This window comes from Abramis brama, assembly GCF_963993115.1.
Source record: "Abramis brama genome assembly, chromosome: 12".
NCBI classification, from domain to species: domain Eukaryota; kingdom Metazoa; phylum Chordata; class Actinopteri; order Cypriniformes; family Leuciscidae; genus Abramis; species Abramis brama.
The window spans coordinates 2,024,599-2,042,982 of NC_139974.1; the positions used below are offsets into that span (position 1 = coordinate 2,024,599).

Here is an 18,384-nt window from a genome sequence, read left to right on the forward strand (position 1 = left end):
ATGTAGAAAATGCATGATTTGATTTGTTAAACATGAAAAGGACTTATCCGTCTGGCATGGCAGCTCGCTCTAACTTTAACCTAGATAAATGCATATCCATAGTGTTTGTGCGGAGAGTGCAGCGCGCACTGCATGGCAGGCGTCGGCGCGAACACTTGCATTTTCCTATCAACAGTGGAAACAACTTGAAATACTCAATCTTTTCTGGTCATATACAGAAAAGAATAATGCATCAGTCGCAAGTAGCTATTTTTATTTTTGTAAACTCACAATAACAAGAAAATGTTGTGCTTTTGTAAAATAAAAGAAAACAAACAGGGCGCGCTTTCATGGTCTCCGTGGCGTGAACTGGAGCGCGTCTCAAAAATGAACTGAAACACAGTGTATAGCCTCACAGACATGATGAATATTTCTATATAAAGCTTGAAATGTCCACTTTTAAACGAAAAAATTCGAATCGAAAGCAAATACCGGCTGATATGATATGAAAGGTGCAATTCTCTCTAAAGGTGCATCCACTTTACAGCGGAGATATAGATATGTTTGCAGCCGACACTGATTTAGAAATATATATTTTTTATTATTAAACAATAAAAATGCCTAGTTTTTTTTCAGACATATTAGGTCTATCATTAGCCTGCTTTTGCCGGTGCTTTGCGGCTAGATTTATGCATGCGCTTGAGCGCGGAATAGGCTATGCCTCCATGCACTCCATAAGTATTTAAGCAGAAATTAATATTATAAGATTAGTCGACTAATTGCTTAAATGAATGACTACTAGTCGACTAGAAAAATCTTTAGTCAATGGCAATTCTAATCAATGCATTAGTTGACATTTATTTAATTAGTAATTCTAGTATCCAGGTCTTTACGTTAAATTAGTTGAGTTAACAATTAGTTAATGAACTAAAATAATAAAACAAAGATTAAATTAAGATGCTATATAGCATTGCTTGTTCCACCACAAAAGACACTTTTTAAGGTGACAATCCGTTAAACATTTGAAGATTTACTGTATCTTGAAGATTGTTGTATTGTATTTTATCTTCTGTTATAAAGATGAAGATTGACATTTCGTTTAAAAATAAGCCCTAGGCTACTATTGTAAATCATAAACAACTTAGCCTATGTTCTGTTAGATGTTCTGCGTTTTGACTACTTTTTGAATTTTGTATAATTATAGGCCTACATCTAGGTAATGAAGATATATTAACAAAAAAAATGTAGCCTATATTACAGTATATATATATATATATATATATATATATATATATATATATATATATATATATATATATATATATATATATATATATAAAATGGGCCTCATTGATTAATTTTGCCTGGGGCCCTACTCAGTGTTGGTTCACCTCTGCCTGTATGCCCCATCTTACAGGATTAACAATGGCACTAATATGCGGGGAGAGAATGCACACATATTCTGTACTTTCACACCACAAATTGGTTTATTTATATCTAACCAGTATCTCAACATACAACATACTGTAAAATATACTCAATCAAAAAGCTTCTGACCTCTCCAAATCATATCACAGGAGAAAATTCCATAAATAATTTACATTTCTACATTTAGCAGACATTTCATGTGTAACTGTCGTTCACCACAGGCATTTAACGTTAGCTTAGAACAAAAAAGTTGGTTTAAATTTACCTTTTTAAGGAGATTGTAGCTTTTGTAGTAATTGAGCTTCTCTTGCTTCTTTGTCCTTTTTGTGCTTTCTTTTCATTGATCCACTTGGTTGTGGTTTTAAACTAATTTTTGTTTTGTTTTTTGAGTAAACGTCTTCTACGCGTGACTTTTATATTACGCAATGCTTTTCGCTCGCCTCTAGATGTCCCTCAACAGCGCAGCAATACATTAAAATTATTTATTTGATTTATTTACTAGTTAATACTTTGCAACTGCAAAAAAATAAAAAATAAATAATCACATTACTCCTCAATATTTAACACAATTTTACTGAAAATAAAATTAAAATTAAAATAATTATTTGAAAAGAATAGACACAGTAAATTTGACAGGGCCCCCTGCTGGCCCAGTGCCCTGGGCAAGTGCCCAGTAGGCCCGTGCGTTAATCCGTGCCTGATCATGACGTCACATCCCCGTTTTTAAAGCATCAAATAACTAATTAAAATCAAACTTATTTAAAGAACGAACACTTGAAGTAGCATCAGTGTGATAAAAACTGCCTAAAATGACAGAAACCTCAAAAAAATCATTTGAAGTATAATTTGATTGTTTAGTTTGTCTCGCGTTCATTACGTTACATGGAAAGGGTGGGGTTTATGACCTATACTGCATCCAGCCACCTGGGGGCGATCGAGACGCTTCAGCTTCACTTTTCAGGACTCGTGTGGCACGCTTGGCGGCCGACTGGTCCTCACTGTCCACTTTTAGACGCCCCTGCTCTTCAAGCACAGATATTGTCTGCTTAATTACATCCCAGTCTTTGGAGTTTTTACCTAATGTTGTCATGCGCCACGGGCTTCGGTTCCGGACCCAATCCCGTCTTATCGGATGTGTTTTAAGTCCTTATATTTCTAGTACCTTGCCATGGGGCCCTTGGCATCAAACGCCCGGGTCTATGGACTCATGCTCCCCACACACGTCAGAAGAATTTACTTGCGAGATAACCGTATTGAAAGGGAATGCTCCAGTTAGTAACGTAACCTCAGTTCCCTGAGATTACGGAACGAGCGTTGGCTAGCTTGCCGTGCTACTGTGCCTACGCGCGAGTCGACGCTGCTGACTAAACATTCTGACTAAAAATGGCTTTCAGATATCTCAGGGATATCTCTTTTTTAAAAATACAACAAACACATGCACTCTTCTGAAAGTTTAACCATAATGCTTACACATTCCGTGTTATCATGAGACTGCTGCCTGTATAAAGTTATACACTCATGTTACATTATATAAATCAGGAAGAGACATGATGTGTATTTGTTAATTTTTTGTATTCTGTAAGAAGAGAATTTTTCCTCTTCAGTCGTCCTACAGGTTGGAAGCGGAATTGTCCATTACCGCTGTTGTAAATAATTTCGCCGCCCGCAGCCGACTGTCACACACACTCACTGTTTATCCAGCACCGGAATGAACGATGGCCACAGACAAGGTAGAGTATGTAGCATGATTTTATGAAAGTAGGATGTATTGCGACATCAGAAACGAAGAAAAACTAAATAATGACTATTGTAACGCTTGCCGTAAGGCAAGTCAGATTTGTAGTTTTCTAATGTCTCATTCGAACTACAGAAAATGCAAACTTTAAAAGTGTGGTTATAGCAGATATAGGGCCGCAAAGCGAATGCAGAAGTGCCTTTCACCCTGTTACGAGTTAATGAATCACTGAAACGGTTTTGGAAACATTATTTTAAGGGAAAAAAAAATATCTTTAGTGTAGCTTTAAGTAATAAAAAGTATGTAAGCTGTTCATAAAGCTTCACTGAATGACACCTGGAAAATGTATGATTTTGTTAGCTAAGCGTCTATGCAAGCTAATAAACCACATTCAGTAATAAAAAATCCATTGATAAATCAAAGATTTTTCAGTTTAGGTTTGATGTGAGGATGCAACACTTGATCTGATATAGAGACTATTATTCAAAGCTTGAGTTTGCTCTTGAAAGGAAGTGGAAACTCTGTGTGGTTTAAGTGTCTCTGCATTGATCTTAAACCTTTAGTTTGTTCAACACCCTTAACAACAGACACAATGGAGAAAGTCATTTTCTTCTGTGTATTTTCTTGTTGGATTATGCAAATCACATCCAGTGGTAAATATATTCTATTTCAAGCATTCATGAAATTTAACATATCAATCTCAAATACAATGACCATAAACATAGTCTAAAAGGATCTGTGTGTTTATCAATGTCTCTCCAGATTTGTCAGTTGAAGGATCTTCTGATGTGAGAGTTCGGATTGGAGAAGACATCACTCTGAACTGCAGCATGAGAAACAGATATGAAGTCGCCTGGTATCATCTCAGATCTGAAGAGCTCGTTCTGCTGATTTCTGCTGAGAAGGATGAAACCGGGAGAAAACTTCTGACCAACTACAATCCAAACAGCAATCGCATGGAAATAACAGCAGACAGTTGGGTCACCAGAGTCTCTTTAACTATTACCGGAGTAACAGAATCAGATTCAGGACTTTATTTCTGTGGAATAAAGTCTGACGCTCCAGAGATGCACTTCGACAAACCCATCAGACTGGAGATTGAGGGTAACAGATTTCAGTTTTTCTCATTATATCTTCACAAACAGTGTATTGGCTGTTTAAAAATCGAGGGAAATGCATGGGTGGGAAAAGTGCAGATGTTTGCTAAATTTTATACACTTGTCTTTTTTTTTTTTGCATATCAGATTATTATATTTACGGATCACAAACATACACTATCAATTAAAAGTCTGGACACACAAAATGTCATTATGCATTGTTTATATTGCATAAAGCACAACTTAAAAACTGTAAAAGCTCATTTTAATCCACTCTCCCATTTAAAACTAACAACTAAACAATGTTTTTTTTTATGTGTGTTTTAAACTGTTCATATATTTACAGGTCTTTTTTTAACAGAAGAGCCAAAAGCAGAATTTGAAATCCCAGGTAACACATTGGTTGTTATCTTGATGGTTAATTAATGGAAACCCACCACTAAATCTGGCTATGAGTTAAAACTGTCCGATTGTATGAATATGAATAACTCTTCTGTCTCTGTAGACGAAAATATTTGAACACAAAAAATGTCATTATGCATCGTTTATATTGCATAAAGCACAACTTAAAGGGATGGTTTGGAGTAATTTTAACCCAGGGTCCTTTGCACCATGATCTTGAGCCAAACACCCTCCAGAAGCCTTTTCTCCCTTGGTTGAACATTATTAAAGTTAGAGCTTATTTAGAGGTTCTGTACTCATAAAACAAGGCATTGGAAAGTTTGTAAGTACATCAGGAGTTTATTTAAATATCACTTGCCTGACGGCTAATGCTACCGCTAACCCGGACGTCAACGTCACTTCACTGATTTGGGAAAAGCCCGTAAAAGTCCTGGCAGAAAGCGATCATAAGGATGTAGTGTAACGACGCCCAGTTCCAGGAATGCACTCATATTTTTTTGGTAGTACCAGTAACAATTATTAACATTAAGTTGTCAACACTTCGGGAAAAAGAATTAAAAAATGTGGATATACCAAAAAACTTTTTCAGCAACACCGGGTGATCGCGCGAGACTTATTCCCAAATCACTGAAGTGACGTCGACGTCCGGGTTAGCGGTAGCATGAGCCGTCAGGCAAGTGTTATTTAAATAAACTCCTGATGTACTTACAAACTTTCCAATGCCTCGTTTTATGAGTACAGAACCTATTTGTACTACTGTAGAAGTTTGGTACCATTCTGGGCATTATTAGTGCGGTAATTTACCAGATACATCATAGGATCCATTAGCGCCTGCACTAAACCATCCGGCTGATATCTCTAAATAAGCTCTCACTTTATAATGTTAATAATGTTCACTTTAATAATGTTCAACCAAGGGAGAAAAGGCTTCTGGGGGGTGTTCGGCTCGAGGTCATGGTGCAAAGGACCCTAAGTTAATTTTACTCAGAACCATCCCTTTAAAAACAGTAAAAACTCATTTTAATCCACTCTCCCATATACAGCTAAGAACTAGGCCTAATGTTTTTTCAGTTTGTTAAACTGTTCATATATTTACAGGTCTTTTTTTAACAGAAGAGCCAAAAGCAGAAGTTGAAATCCCAGGTAACACATTGGTTGTTATGTTGATTGTTAATTAATGGAAACCCACCACTAAATCTGGCTATGAGTTAAAACTGTCTGGTTGTATGAATGTGAGTAACTCTTCTGTCTCTGTAGACGAGGTGACGGTGACGGAGCGTGTGTTGATGTTCGGTGGTGTTGGACTGGCTGTGTGTGTGTTTTTTCTGACTACAGTCATCGCAGGAGGAATCATTTACCATCGCGGACAGCAGAAAGGATGGAAAGCAGCAAAACAAGAAGCTCTGATCAGCTAAATGACACATTTGTGTGCTTTATTTTACAATCTAACTCAATATAACCCAGCGCATTGCATTGCTGTAAGTTTACCACAAATTAAAAATGCACAACTCAGATGTCTCAGATGCTTTTCCTGTTGGTCTGGTCTACTTTCATTTCAGAGAAACTGAGAAGTTGTGGTAAATGGTGTCCTTAGCACCAGAGAAACTTCAACAGTCTTAAATGATTGAGGTGACCCGAGTTAAAGATGAACGTTGTGTATGGCTAAATCTTTAGATGTTATATATTCAGTTGAGGAGCATTAAAATGTATGTATAAGCTGTTTTCAAGAGAAAATATAAATGTAAATCCTTCTCCTAATCCTTCCTTCCCACTGTCTGAGTGTGGAGCTCTGGCTCTGGCTGGGATTATATTTGCTGTCTACAAGAAATATCAACGTCACAGAAACACTGATCATGATGACCACCAGGATGTCCCAATGCAAGACATTATATACATGTTAGTAAACATCTTTAACCAGCCTGGTCTCATTGTTAATACGTAGGTAATAATACATAATTTTCAAAGATAGAAACATACTTTTGGATAGATGCTGAAATGTATGATATGGACGTATCTGCAACATTTAAACGATTACAATTTTACAGCTACAAAATGTTAACTATTTACGAATCTTTCATATCATAAATATATCTGTATAATTTCCCTTTTACCGTTTTATAGATAAATGTAAGATCCCCTAACCCTACAGTTGTAGTAGCAGTTGTAGTAGCCTAGTGTCAGAGAGTTAGATAACTATCATTGTCATTGTTGTTATTGTGTCATATATGTGTTTGGGCTGTATATTATTACATTATCAGGTTAGAATAGTTATAGTATATTGTTATTATTAATTATAGTAGCTATGTTATAGTCTTGTTATGTTAATTAGATAAGATTATTTGGATTGGATTTTGATTGCCCTTTTGGATTTGTTTGCTTTTTTGTGACCTCTTCCTTTTTCCTGGTAATGAACCAGCAAGAAAGAGGAGATCCTCCCCTGTCTGGGCTCAACAGAAGCATCAGTCTCCTCATTTTTATGTTCCCCTGCATCCTCTCCTTGTGAAAGGATCTTTTCCAAGGCTGGAGAGATTTTGTACGAGAAGAGGAATTGTCTAAACCCCGACACATTTGAAATAATTCTGTTTCTCAATAAAAATCTATTGTAATCCAGAATGAATTAATTTGTCTGCTATTTCTATGCACAGTAGCTGTCACTTAGTGAGCAATGCTGAATGAAGCTTCGAGTAATGAACCTTTGGCTGAAGCAATGGGCTGCGAGGTCTCAGTGGTTCAGGAAGCCTCATTTTGCCATCACTAAATAGAACTGAATTAAACAACAGCTCCACCCATGTGAAGAAGGGCTCATGCACACAATGAAACACTCATAGAACACAGCTGACCCCTAAGGCTGGGAGAAACATTTTACATGCAAAAAAAAAAAAGAAAAAAAAAAAGTCGTTTCTGTGCATTGTTTTGTAATGCAAATTTGTAAATCAAACAGAAACTGTTTTATACATTTTTACTTTATTTTTTATTTTTTTTTGTTATGCAAGTTATAATTTGTAAGTGAAACAAAATAAATAATAACGTTCCTCACCATTCTTAGACCCTTTCGGCCCGGCAGTGGAAAAGCGGCTTTCGTGCAGTGGTGTGGCCTAGTATACTGGCAATTTACATTAAATCTTTCATTTCAGATTTCTTTTCCAAACAAGGGTGACCCCTTGAACTTGGTAAAAAGATAATCCCTTTACCATCTTGACTGGTAACACGATTTTCATTGTAAATGTTTTGTTTTGTTTTTGCTAATTTTAGTAAACTTTCACATTAGTGTGCACATCCCGCTGTATTGAATACGGGGATCAGCTAGAAATAGCAAACTCTCTTGATTTGATTTAGTATTAACACCATAATCTGAACTCAATCTTTCCATTACTTCAGTAGGGACAGACCTCGCAACACAAGAGTTGAGCTCCGCAATCAGTACTATTGAAAACGTGATAGCCTATTGATTTTATACAACAGTACAAAGCTAAGAATAAAAATGGCGTCTGAAAATTGTGTGTAAATTTAAGTTTTTTATAAACTTTTTCCACTTTTGATGTTATCATTTCTAATGTAATGAGAAAGTATATTGTATACAGAAGTCCTTCAAACCCTGCCTGAGTCTTTGCCTGATAGGGCAGGGAGGCAACAAGCTTTCGGATGCAGTCACATTTTGTCCCTGAATGAATCAGCCGTTTTGAACGGATTGTTTGACTGAATTGTTGAATGACCCACTCGTTATGACAATGTTGGAAGTTTTTTGCCCATCATTTCATTTATACATTTATATCTTGCACCTGTGGCTGATAAGATTATAGGTTGTGGTCCACCACGCTGCAAGAAAGAGTCCAGATGTCAGACTTGTCCAGATGTCAGTTCAACATTAGTCTATTATTATGAACATTATGAGATCTCTGGATAAACTTGTCAGAGCTTTTGCAGCACTCCGTCATTGGAGAGCCTAGTTGTAAACGTCAAAATCAGAATAAGTGAAAAACATCTTGATAGCCTGGGCATATATTCATATTCATATTCATATTGGTAATTCCTATTAACTCACTTATTTCCCTGTTCTCTAATCTTTATTTATTTGCTCTTGAGCATATCATTATGCTGTCCAATGTGCTACTGTATCTGAGGGGAAGACAGAATGGACAAATATTTAACACTGAAACACCACACAATACTGTATAATGTTAATCTTCTGACAGCTCAATCTGCTTTGAATGAATGACTAGTAGGACATTATTGACCAGTCAGACTCCTCCTTTACTGGGTGGGTAACTACGTTACTAAGTTACTAAGTGTCATATTTCTATTCTCCTAAAACACGCACCTGTGCGGAACATACTTTCAGTTTGAGTTTGAATTCCTGCTAAACCTGCTGTGGATCACAAGTTTTGACACCAGAACAAAAGACTCGTTCAGAACTCTTACCATGTAAGTTTTTATGTTTTTAAATATAAATCCAGCCTGTGTGTTTTTAGGTTATTATACCAATATTTTTGTTTGTTTGTGGAAAACTAAACCTGCTAGTGATAATGAAATGAATCAGATTCTGTGCTGTTAGTATGGACCAGCAGCTGAGCTGATATGGCAAGCCATTTGACTTTTATTCATTCCCAGGATATGAATTCTTGATTTTCACTAGTTAAAATGCTAATTCTTGATATCAGGAATTAGATTTCTACTAGTAACAATTACAATATTTTAATCAGGAATTAAATTTTCATTAGTAAAAATGTTAATTATATCAACATTGACGTCATCACTTGCAGAAATACGAATTCTTGATATTCTATCTTTAATTGTATTTCAACTGGTAAAAACTATAATTCTTGATATCTGTAATTGTGTGCTCACCAGTTAAATGTCACCATAGACTGCCATTCAAATTCAATTGTTGTGAAGGCTAATCTTAAAAGAAATTCTTTACCCTTTGAGGTTAGAGGAGGAGTCTCTCCCGATACACATAAATACCTTAAAGCACGCCCTGAGATGCAGGTGTAACAACAAATAAACATGGTTTATTAAAGTAATAAAGTCAGTGTCGAAAGTAAACATAGGGTCAACTGATACAGTATATGTTTTATGAGTCATTTTCTTAGACAAGTTCATTTAGGCTATTAATTCATGTATAAATTCATGCATGAAATATGCATGCATTCGCGCATTAATATCTCATGAATCATCAGGAACTAACACGAGTTCAACATTTTTCATTCATGACTTCATGGATGAACAACACCTTAATTAAAACATTAACTAAGATGAGTACATCATCATGAATTATGATTTATTACGGATGATCATGATGTTTTCTTTGTTCACAAAAATGTTTTTGTCTTTACCACCCATTGTGGCAAGGCAAGGCAAGTTTATTTATATAGCACATTTCATACACAATGGCAATTCAAAGTGCTTTACATAGAAGAAATTAAAATAATAAAAGAAATAAGAATAATTAAAACAGTTTAGAAAAATAGAATAAAATACAGTACAAACATTCGGACGAACAGTGGCACAGTGCTCATTCAGTAAATGCATAGCTAAACAGAAGTGTTTTGAGTCTGGATTTGAATGTGACTACTGTAGGAGCACATCTGATCTCCTCTGGAAGCTGGTTCCAGCTGCGGCTGGCATAATAGCTAAAAGCGGACTCGCCATGCTTAGAGTGAACCCTTGGTATCTCTAGCTGATATGATCCTAGTGATCTGAGTGATCTGTTGAGTTTATATTCAGTGAGCATATCTGCAATATATTGAGGTCCTAGGCCATTGAATGATTTAAATACCAGTAGTAATACTTTAAAATCAATCCTACATTTAACTGGGAGCCAGTGTAAAGACCTGAGGACTGGTGTGATATGTTCATATTTTCTGGTTCTGCTCAGAATCCTGGCGGCAGCGTTCTGTATGAGCTGACACTGTCTTATGGTCTTTTTGGGAAGGCCAGTGAGGAGTCCATTACAATAATCCACCCTGCTGGTGATGAAAGCATGCACAAGTTTCTCTAAGTCTTGTCTGGAAACAAAGCATCTAATTCTTGCAATATTTTTCAGATGATAGTATGCTGATTTAGTTATTGCTTTGACATGACTACTGAAACTAGGGTCTGACTCTAGTGACACACCGAGATTCCTGACTTGATGTTTAGTTGTTTGACCCCTAGAGTGAAGGTATGCATTCACCTTAAGAACTTCATCTTTGTTTCCGAACGCAATGACTTCAGTTTTGTCTTTGTTTAACTGAAGAAAGTTTTGACACATCCAACTGTTGACTTCGTCAATGCATTGGCACAGGGAGTCAATGGGGCTGTAATCGTTAGGTGATAGGGCTAAGTAGAGCTGTGTGTCGTCTGCATAGCTGTGGTAAGCAATTTGGTTCTTTCTCATTATTTGGCTCATTGGGAGCATATACAGGTTGAACAGGAGTGGCGCAAGAATTGAGCCTTGAGGGACTCCGCATGTCATGGATGTCCACTCAGACTTATGGTCTCCTATACTCACATAATAACCTCTCCCATCTAAGTATGACCTGAACCATTTTAGGACTATCCCAGAAAGCCCCACCCAGTTTTCCAGCCTGTCAAGAAGTATGTTGTGATCGACAGTGTCAAATGCAGCACTAAGGTCAAGTAATACCAGCACTGATAATTTGCCTGAATCAGTATTTAAGCGAATATCGTTTATTATCTTTATGAGCGCTGTCTCTGTGCTGTGGTGCGGTCGGAAACCAGACTGAAAATTGTCAAAGGATCCATGCAAGCTCAAGAATTTGTTCAGCTGATTGAAGACAACTTTTTCAATGATCTTGCCTATGAAAGGAAGATTTGAGATCGGCCTATAGTTGCTTAATATAGTCTTATACAGATTGCTCTTTTTCAGGAGGGGCTTGACAACTGCAGTTTTCAGGGAGTTTGGAAAACTCCCAGAGAGAAGTGAGGCATTTACCACTTCTAGAAGATCTGCTTCTAAACTGTTTAACACACTTTTGAAAAATGATGTGGGAAGTGTGTCAAGAGCGCAGGTTGATGTTTTAAGGTGCTGTACGGTTTCTTCCAAAATTTTGCCATCAATTTCTTTGAAGTCAGACATAGTAACTACTTTCTCAGGTGGTTTGATCTGTCTGACCTCAGTGCAACTCAAGGATGTACTGATCACCTTTCTGATATTATTGATTTTCTCAGAGAAGAAAGAAGCAAACTCACTGCACTTGTTCTCTGACAGCATTTCACTGGGAATCTGGCTTGGGGGGTTTGTCAGTCTCTCTACAGTAGCAAAAAGAGTGCGTGTGTTGTTTAAATTGCTGTTTATCATATTTGAGAAGAAAGTCTGTCTAGCTTTGCCTAGTTCCATATTGAAAGCATGAAGGCTGTCTTTGTAGATGTTATAATGGACTACAAGTTTAGTCTTCCGCCACATGCGCTCTGCTTTTCTGCATTGTCTTTTCATAGTTTGCACTGCTGTTGAGTTTCTCCAAGGTGCTTTTTTTTTATTGTGGATAAAGCTATGGTTATGGTACATGAATCATCATGAATTCATGCATAAAAAAGCATTAATTCATGCATGCAGGACTACTCTTCGAATTATTAAAGGAATGTACAAAAATCCACATTATCTAATGCATGCATACAGGCTAGAACAGTATATCAATTAATGTGAGAATTGTTTTTTCTGAATTATGATCTGAGTTTCCAAGCATGTTCATGTCTTCTCATAGCCTGCAGGTAAATGGACAGACCCCAAAATTGGCCAATCACAGCACATAACATACGAATTCTGTTGGCATTCAAATACATTAACATTAACATCATTAACAGTCATCATTATCGTGTGTGGCCCCTCAACTAAAGTGGTGACTTGGTGCTTTGAAACACTGATGAACAATGTCATAACTGTGAAATGACATGAATATGAACATGAAAGTTCAAGCCTTTGCAAACAATGTACTGTGGACACAAATGGACCTTGATCTTAACTTTACTGCTTTATTCTTAAACAGTATAAATCAGTTAAATCAACAGCTGGAAAGAGCTGAGAAGGAATTCAGTATATACACAATGAACTTTATTTTAAGTGCCTGTATATCTGAAAACTCTTTACAAAACCATAAAGCTGTTTTACAAAAAAGAAAAAAAAAAAAAAGAAGAAAAAATGTTTCACAAACAGCTTGATCTCTTTTAGGGTAAGGAGTCACCTTTTAATGTATAAAGTTTTATAAATGAATTACAATTATTGTCCATCCATCCATCCATCTTCTACCGCTTATCCGGGGCCGGGTCGCGGGGGCAGCAGTCTAAGCAGGGATGCCCAGACGTCCCTCTCCCTAGACACTTCCTCCAGCTCTTCCGGGGGGACACCGAGGCGTTCCCAGGCCAGCCGGGAGACATAGTCTCTCCAGCGTGTCCTAGGTCTTCCCCGGGGTCTCCTCCCGGTGGGACATGCCCGGAACACCTTCCCGGGAAGGCGTCCAGGAGGCATCCGGAAAAGATGCCCGAGCCACCTCAACTGACCCCTCTCGATGTGGAGGAGCAGCGGCTCTACTCTGAGCTCCTCCCGAGTGACCGAGCTTCTCACCCTATCTCTAAGGGATCGCCCAGCCACCCTGCGGAGAAAGCTCATTTCGGCCGCTTGTATCCGGGATCTTGTCCTTTCGGTCATGACCCACAGCTCATGACCATAGGTGAGAGTAGGAACGTAGATTGACTGGTAAATCGAGAGCTTCGCCTTGCGGCTCAGCTCCTTCTTCACCACGACAGACCGGTACAGGGACCGCATTACTGCAGAAGCTGCACCGATCCGCCTGTCAATCTCCCGTTCCATCCTTCCCTCACTCGTGAACAAGACCCCAAGATACTTGAACTCCTCCACTTGAGGCAGGAGCTCTCCACCAACCTGAAGCGGGCAAACCACCCTTTTCCGACTGAGAACCATGGCCTCGGACTTGGAGGTGCTGATTTTCATCCCAGCCGCTTCACACTCGGCTGCAAACCGTCCCAGTGCATGCTGGAGGTCCTGGTCTGATGAGGCCAACACGACAACATCATCCGCAAAGAGCAGAGATGAAATCGTGTGGTCCCCAAACCCGACCCCCTCCGGCCCCTGGCTGCGCCTAGAAATTCTGTCCATAAAAATTATGAACAGAACCGGCGACAAAGGGCAGCCCTGCCGGAGTCCAACACGCACCGGGAACAAGTCTGACTTACTGCTGGCAATACGAACCAAGCTCCTGCTCCGGTCGTACAGGGACCGGATAGCCCTTAGCAAAGGGCCCCGGACCCCATACTCCCGGAGCACCCTCCACAGGCCGCCGCGAGGGACACAGTCGAATGCCTTCTCCAAATCCACAAAGCACATGTAGATTGGTTGGGCAAACTCCCATGAGCCCTCCAGCACCCTGTAGAGGGTATAGAGCTGGTCCAGTGTTCCACGACCGGGACGAAAACCACACTGTTCCTCCTGAATCCGAGGTTCTACTATCGGCCGGATTCTCCTCTCCAGTACCCTGGCATAGACTTTCCCAGGGAGGCTGAGAAGTGTGATCCCCCTATAGTTGGAGCACACCCTCCGATCCCCCTTCTTGAAAAGAGGGGCCACCACCCCGGTCTGCCAGTCCAAAGGTACTGTCCCCAACCGCCACGCGATGATGCAGAGGCGTGTCAGCCAAGACAGCCCCACAACATCCAGAGACTTGAGGTACTCAGGGCGGATCTCATCCACCCCCGGTGCCTTGCCACCGAGGAGTTTCTTGACTACCTCGGTGACTTCAGCTTGGGTGATGGACGAGTCCGCCTCCGAGCCCTCAGCCTCTGCTTCCTCAATGGAAGACGTGACGGCGGGATTGAGGAGATCCTCGAAGTATTCCTTCCACCGTCCGGTGATATCCCCAGTCGAGGTCAACAGCTGCCCACCTCCACTGTAAACAGCGTTGGTAGGGCACTGCTTCCCCCTCCTGAGGCGCCGGACGGTTTGCCAGAATCTCTTCGAGGCCAGCCGATAGTCCTTCTCCATGGCCTCACCGAACTCCTCCCAGGCCCGAGTTTTTGCCTCCACAACCACCCGGGCTGCAGTCCGCTTGGCCCGTCGGTACCCATCAGCTGCCTCAGGAGTCCCACAAGCCAGCCAGGCCCGATAGGACTCCTTCTTCAGCTTGACGGCATCCCTTACTTCCGGTGTCCACCACCGGGTTCGGGGATTGCCGCCTCGACAGGCACCGGAGACCTTACGGCCACAGCTCCGAGTGGCCGCGTTGACAATGGAGGTGGAGAACATGGTCCACTCGGACTCAATATCTCCAGACTCCCTCGGGATCTGGTCGAAGCTCTGCCGGAGGTGGGAGTTGAAGATCTCTCTGACAGGAGATTCGGCCAAACGTTCCCAACAGACCCTCACAGTACGTTTGGGTCTGCCGAGTCTGTCCAGCTTCCTCCCCCGCCATCGGATCCAACTCACCACCAGGTGGTGATCAGTTGACAGCTCCGCCCCTCTCTTCGCCCGAGTGTCCAAGACATACGGCCGGAGGTCGGATGAAACGACCACAAAGTCGATCATCGACCTCCGGCCTAGGGTGTCCTGGTGCCATGTGCACTGATGGACACCCTTATGCTTGAACATGGTGTTCGTTATGGACAAGCTGTAACTAGCACAGAAGTCCAATAACAGAACACCACTCGGGTTCAGATCAGGGGGGCCGTTCCTCCCAATCACGCCCCTCCAGGTGTCACTGTCGCTGCCCACGTGGGCGTTGAAGTCCCCCAGTAAAACGATGGAGTCCCCAGTCGGAGCACTTTCCAGCACCCCTCCCAGAGACTCCAAGAAGGCCGGGTACTCTGCACTGCCGTTCGGCCCGTAAGCACAAACGACAGTGAGAGACCTATCCCCGACCCGAAGGCGTAGGGAAGCGACCCTCTCGTTCACCGGGGTGAACTCCAACACATGGCGGCTGAGCTGGGGGGCTATAAGCAAACCCACACCAGCCCGCCGCCTCTCACCATGGGCAACTCCAGAGTGGTGAAGAGTCCATCCTCTCTCGAGGAGTGTGGTTCCAGAGCCCAAGCCGTGCGTAGAGGTGATCCCAACTATCTCTAGTCGGAATCTCTGAACCTCACGCACAACCTCAGGCTCCTTCCCTGCCAGAGAGGTGACATTCCATGTCCCTAGAGCTAGATTCCGCGTCCAGGGATCGGGTTGTCTAGGCCCCCGCCTTCGACTGCCGCCCGATCCACTTAGCACCGGCCCCTTACGGTCCCTCCTGCAGGTGGTGGGTCCACGGGAGGGTGGCCCCACGTCACTCCTTCGGGCTGAGCCCGGCCGGACCCCATGGGGGGAGGCCCGACCACCAGGCGCTCGCATACGAGCCCCAACCCCGGGCCTGGCTCCAGGGTGGGGCCCCGGCTGTGCCATACCGGGCGACGTCACGGTCCTCCTTTTTTTGGGCATCATAAGGGGTTTTGAACCGCTCTTAGTCTGACCCGTCGCCTAGGACCTGTTTGCCTTGGGAGACCCTACCAGGGGCATATAGCCCCAGACAACATAGCTCCTAGGTTCATTCGGGTACTCAAACCCCTCCACCACGGTAAGGTGGCAGTTCAAGGAGGGGTACAATTATTGTCTAACAGGGAAACTGGTGCCGAATGTCCTTCAATAAACGACCAAGTGTAACCCAGGTCCCATGTAGTTAGAAAATAAAGCTGGAGTGGTTAATACAATGAGACTGGGACTGGGCTCGTTGTAGGGAAATACAACTTGTTTTGTATGTTACTTAATAAATGTATATTTGTAATACTCTTGGCTATTCTTAAAGACCACCACAACTGTATTTTAGTTGCAAAAATATTCACAAGTATTTATTTACAACATGAAATAAAAGATAAATGTATCTTAGAATAAAATAAAACAAATCACATAGGCATGAAAAGAGATGGAAGAAAAAAAAACTTAAAAGAAAAAACTTCACTTTCCCAAATGGAAAACCTTTCTGTGGTTATATTGAAATTAAACAATTATTTATTCCCTCTGAGAAATGTCCAAACCCGTTGCAGGCCTGTTCGACACATAGACAGTAAAAGAAATGGACACAGCGACCCCATTGGATTCAACGGAGACAAAGTGAAGCCAATTAGAAGCTCTTACTTCCTGGGGGTCCAGCGTACTGCGCAGACTCAAACTGAGCTTGACGCCGTAGATGTGACGTGAGCAAACCGTCTGTCTTCTAGTAGCTGTGCCAAGAGAAATCTGAATCATTCCCTTCCGAGACTTGCAGAGACGGAGAGTGTGAGCAGGAGCTGTCCATGAGCGAGGAGCAGGAGCAACTTTTAGTAGGTGTTCTGATTAATTACTTTGTCATTTTGCCTCCACGTCCCCCCGATTGCCCGCGCGCTTCTCCTCCTGTCCATACGGTAATTTCCTACTGTGCGACAGAGTCGCGTGGTTATGACGCAATCGTTAGCCTATTTTTACAAAAATTGCTTCTACGGGGCCATAACGTAAGATACAAGGTAATGAAGCCTTTTATACATTTTCGTGTTTCTTTAGAAATAAATAATGGACAAATGAAGTCTTTAAACGCCTCAGATGTGAAGTTATTCGCTGTCAAAGTGACGCCAAAATGAATGGGAGTCAATGGGATGCTAACAGCAGGTGGGGGTCCGCTAGCCAATGGCGGCGCCCGGGGGTACCTTCAAAATAATAGAAATCCATGCCCCGCTGGTTCGACGACACTTTGTGTGCGGTGGGGCCTAAAAACTGAAATGGCCGCTTCACTCAGAACTGAGCATAAACAAAAATGCACGTGCATGTGAATGTTAGTACTCACGAATCCAGGTTAAGTCAGTACAACAAAGGCAATGGTAATGGCGATGGTAATGGTGATGGTAATGGCACAGGTAATGGCAAAGGAAGAAGCACAGCACAAAAAGTCACGGCCCGGCAGCAGGGCACGCAGAACAGAAGGGCAGAAACAGCAGGGCCTTCGGTTGGAAACCCGTCTCTCTCTCTTTCTCTGTCTCACCAACGTCCGTCTCCTTAGAGCATATTATCTGAATTGAGCCACATTATCAAACACTATCTCTTATTGAATTAGCGTTAGCTTTGCTTTAGCTTTAGAGATATCACAATGCTAAAACTACAACATATGAGCACATTGGCACAGAATGCTACCGCTAGCTAGCATGTCGCTAACCACGTTATACATCCAGTCTCTTAACTATAACAGTTCGATATAGCACAAAATTACAGGCATACACAATCATATTCACCTCTTGCAGGTCACACCAAAGTTTTTTGTCAGGACCAACGAGTAGTCGACCTTCATAACAAAACATTAATGCTTCCCACACCACGATGCCTCCTTCATTAGCTCTCTCATCATTAGCGTCTGTCCTCTTTCCTCATGCGTGCTCACCACTCCTCACACAAACCTGTCCCACTAATCCCGCCCCTTACACAGTGATGTTACTCTGATTGGCTCAAGTATTAACACAACCAAAAGCAAAACAGGAATTAAATGATTGACATGTGACAGGTAACAGGTTAGGTTACACAGATAAACACAGCTTCTTCTTCTCTACTTTTCTCTCAGATGAAACTTAAAGACTTTTATATGAATTTATCTTTAACTGAAAATAGTCTTATTTATTAAACTCTACATATTATATTTATACTTTTAACCAGCACACCTTTTAACCAACTTTAACTAACATGAACTCTATTTATGAACTTTTATTTTATTTTATTTTTTTGTGTTACACTGTTAATGATCT

The 18,384-nt window shown here is 41.2% G+C and overlaps 2 protein-coding genes across 4 annotated transcripts; one reads left to right on the top strand and one right to left on the bottom strand.

Annotated features, from left to right (window-relative positions):
- Positions 1 to 3,690: 3,690 nt before the first annotated feature.
- On the top strand, positions 3,691 to 7,237 carry LOC311093993 (uncharacterized protein). Of its 3 annotated transcripts, none has more exons than XM_084131720.1 (5): positions 3,691 to 3,795; positions 3,905 to 4,246; positions 4,586 to 4,630; positions 5,740 to 5,784; positions 5,899 to 7,237. In XM_084131720.1, the coding sequence occupies exons 1-5, from the start codon at positions 3,735 to 3,737 to the stop codon at positions 6,054 to 6,056; spliced, it is 651 nt and encodes a 216-aa protein (XP_083987846.1). In that variant the 5' UTR covers positions 3,691 to 3,734; the 3' UTR covers positions 6,057 to 7,237. The 3 variants fall into 3 exon arrangements, with proteins under 3 accessions (XP_083987846.1, XP_083987845.1, XP_083987847.1); XM_084131719.1 differs by having other exon boundaries at positions 3,728 to 3,793; positions 3,894 to 4,246; XM_084131721.1 differs by lacking the exon at positions 4,586 to 4,630 and having other exon boundaries at positions 3,728 to 3,793; positions 3,894 to 4,246.
- A 1,511-nt stretch (positions 7,238 to 8,748) lies between these two features.
- Positions 8,749 to 18,180, bottom strand: LOC311093769 (uncharacterized protein; the record flags this gene model as incomplete). Its single annotated transcript, XM_084131364.1, has 3 exons — positions 17,881 to 18,180; positions 14,249 to 17,661; positions 8,749 to 8,757 (listed from the first exon to the last, which is right to left on the bottom strand). The coding sequence occupies exons 2-3, from the start codon at positions 16,064 to 16,066 to the stop codon at positions 8,749 to 8,751; spliced, it is 1,827 nt and encodes a 608-aa protein (XP_083987490.1). The 5' UTR covers positions 16,067 to 17,661; positions 17,881 to 18,180.
- Between the last annotated feature and the right edge of the window lie 204 nt (positions 18,181 to 18,384).

What these genes read in the sequence shown, in the direction of transcription:
- LOC311093993 (XM_084131719.1), top strand. Translation starts at nt 3,735, where the DNA reads ATGGAGAAAGTCATTTTCTTCTGTGTATTTTCTTGTTGGATTATGCAA. An exon ending in ATTATGCAAATCACATCCAG is followed by an intron (nt 3,794 to 3,893) that starts TGGTAAATATAT and finishes TGTGTTTATCAA; the next exon opens with TGTCTCTCCAGATTTGTCAG. An exon ending in CATCAGACTGGAGATTGAGG is followed by an intron (nt 4,247 to 4,585) that starts GTAACAGATTTC and finishes ATATATTTACAG; the next exon opens with GTCTTTTTTTAACAGAAGAG.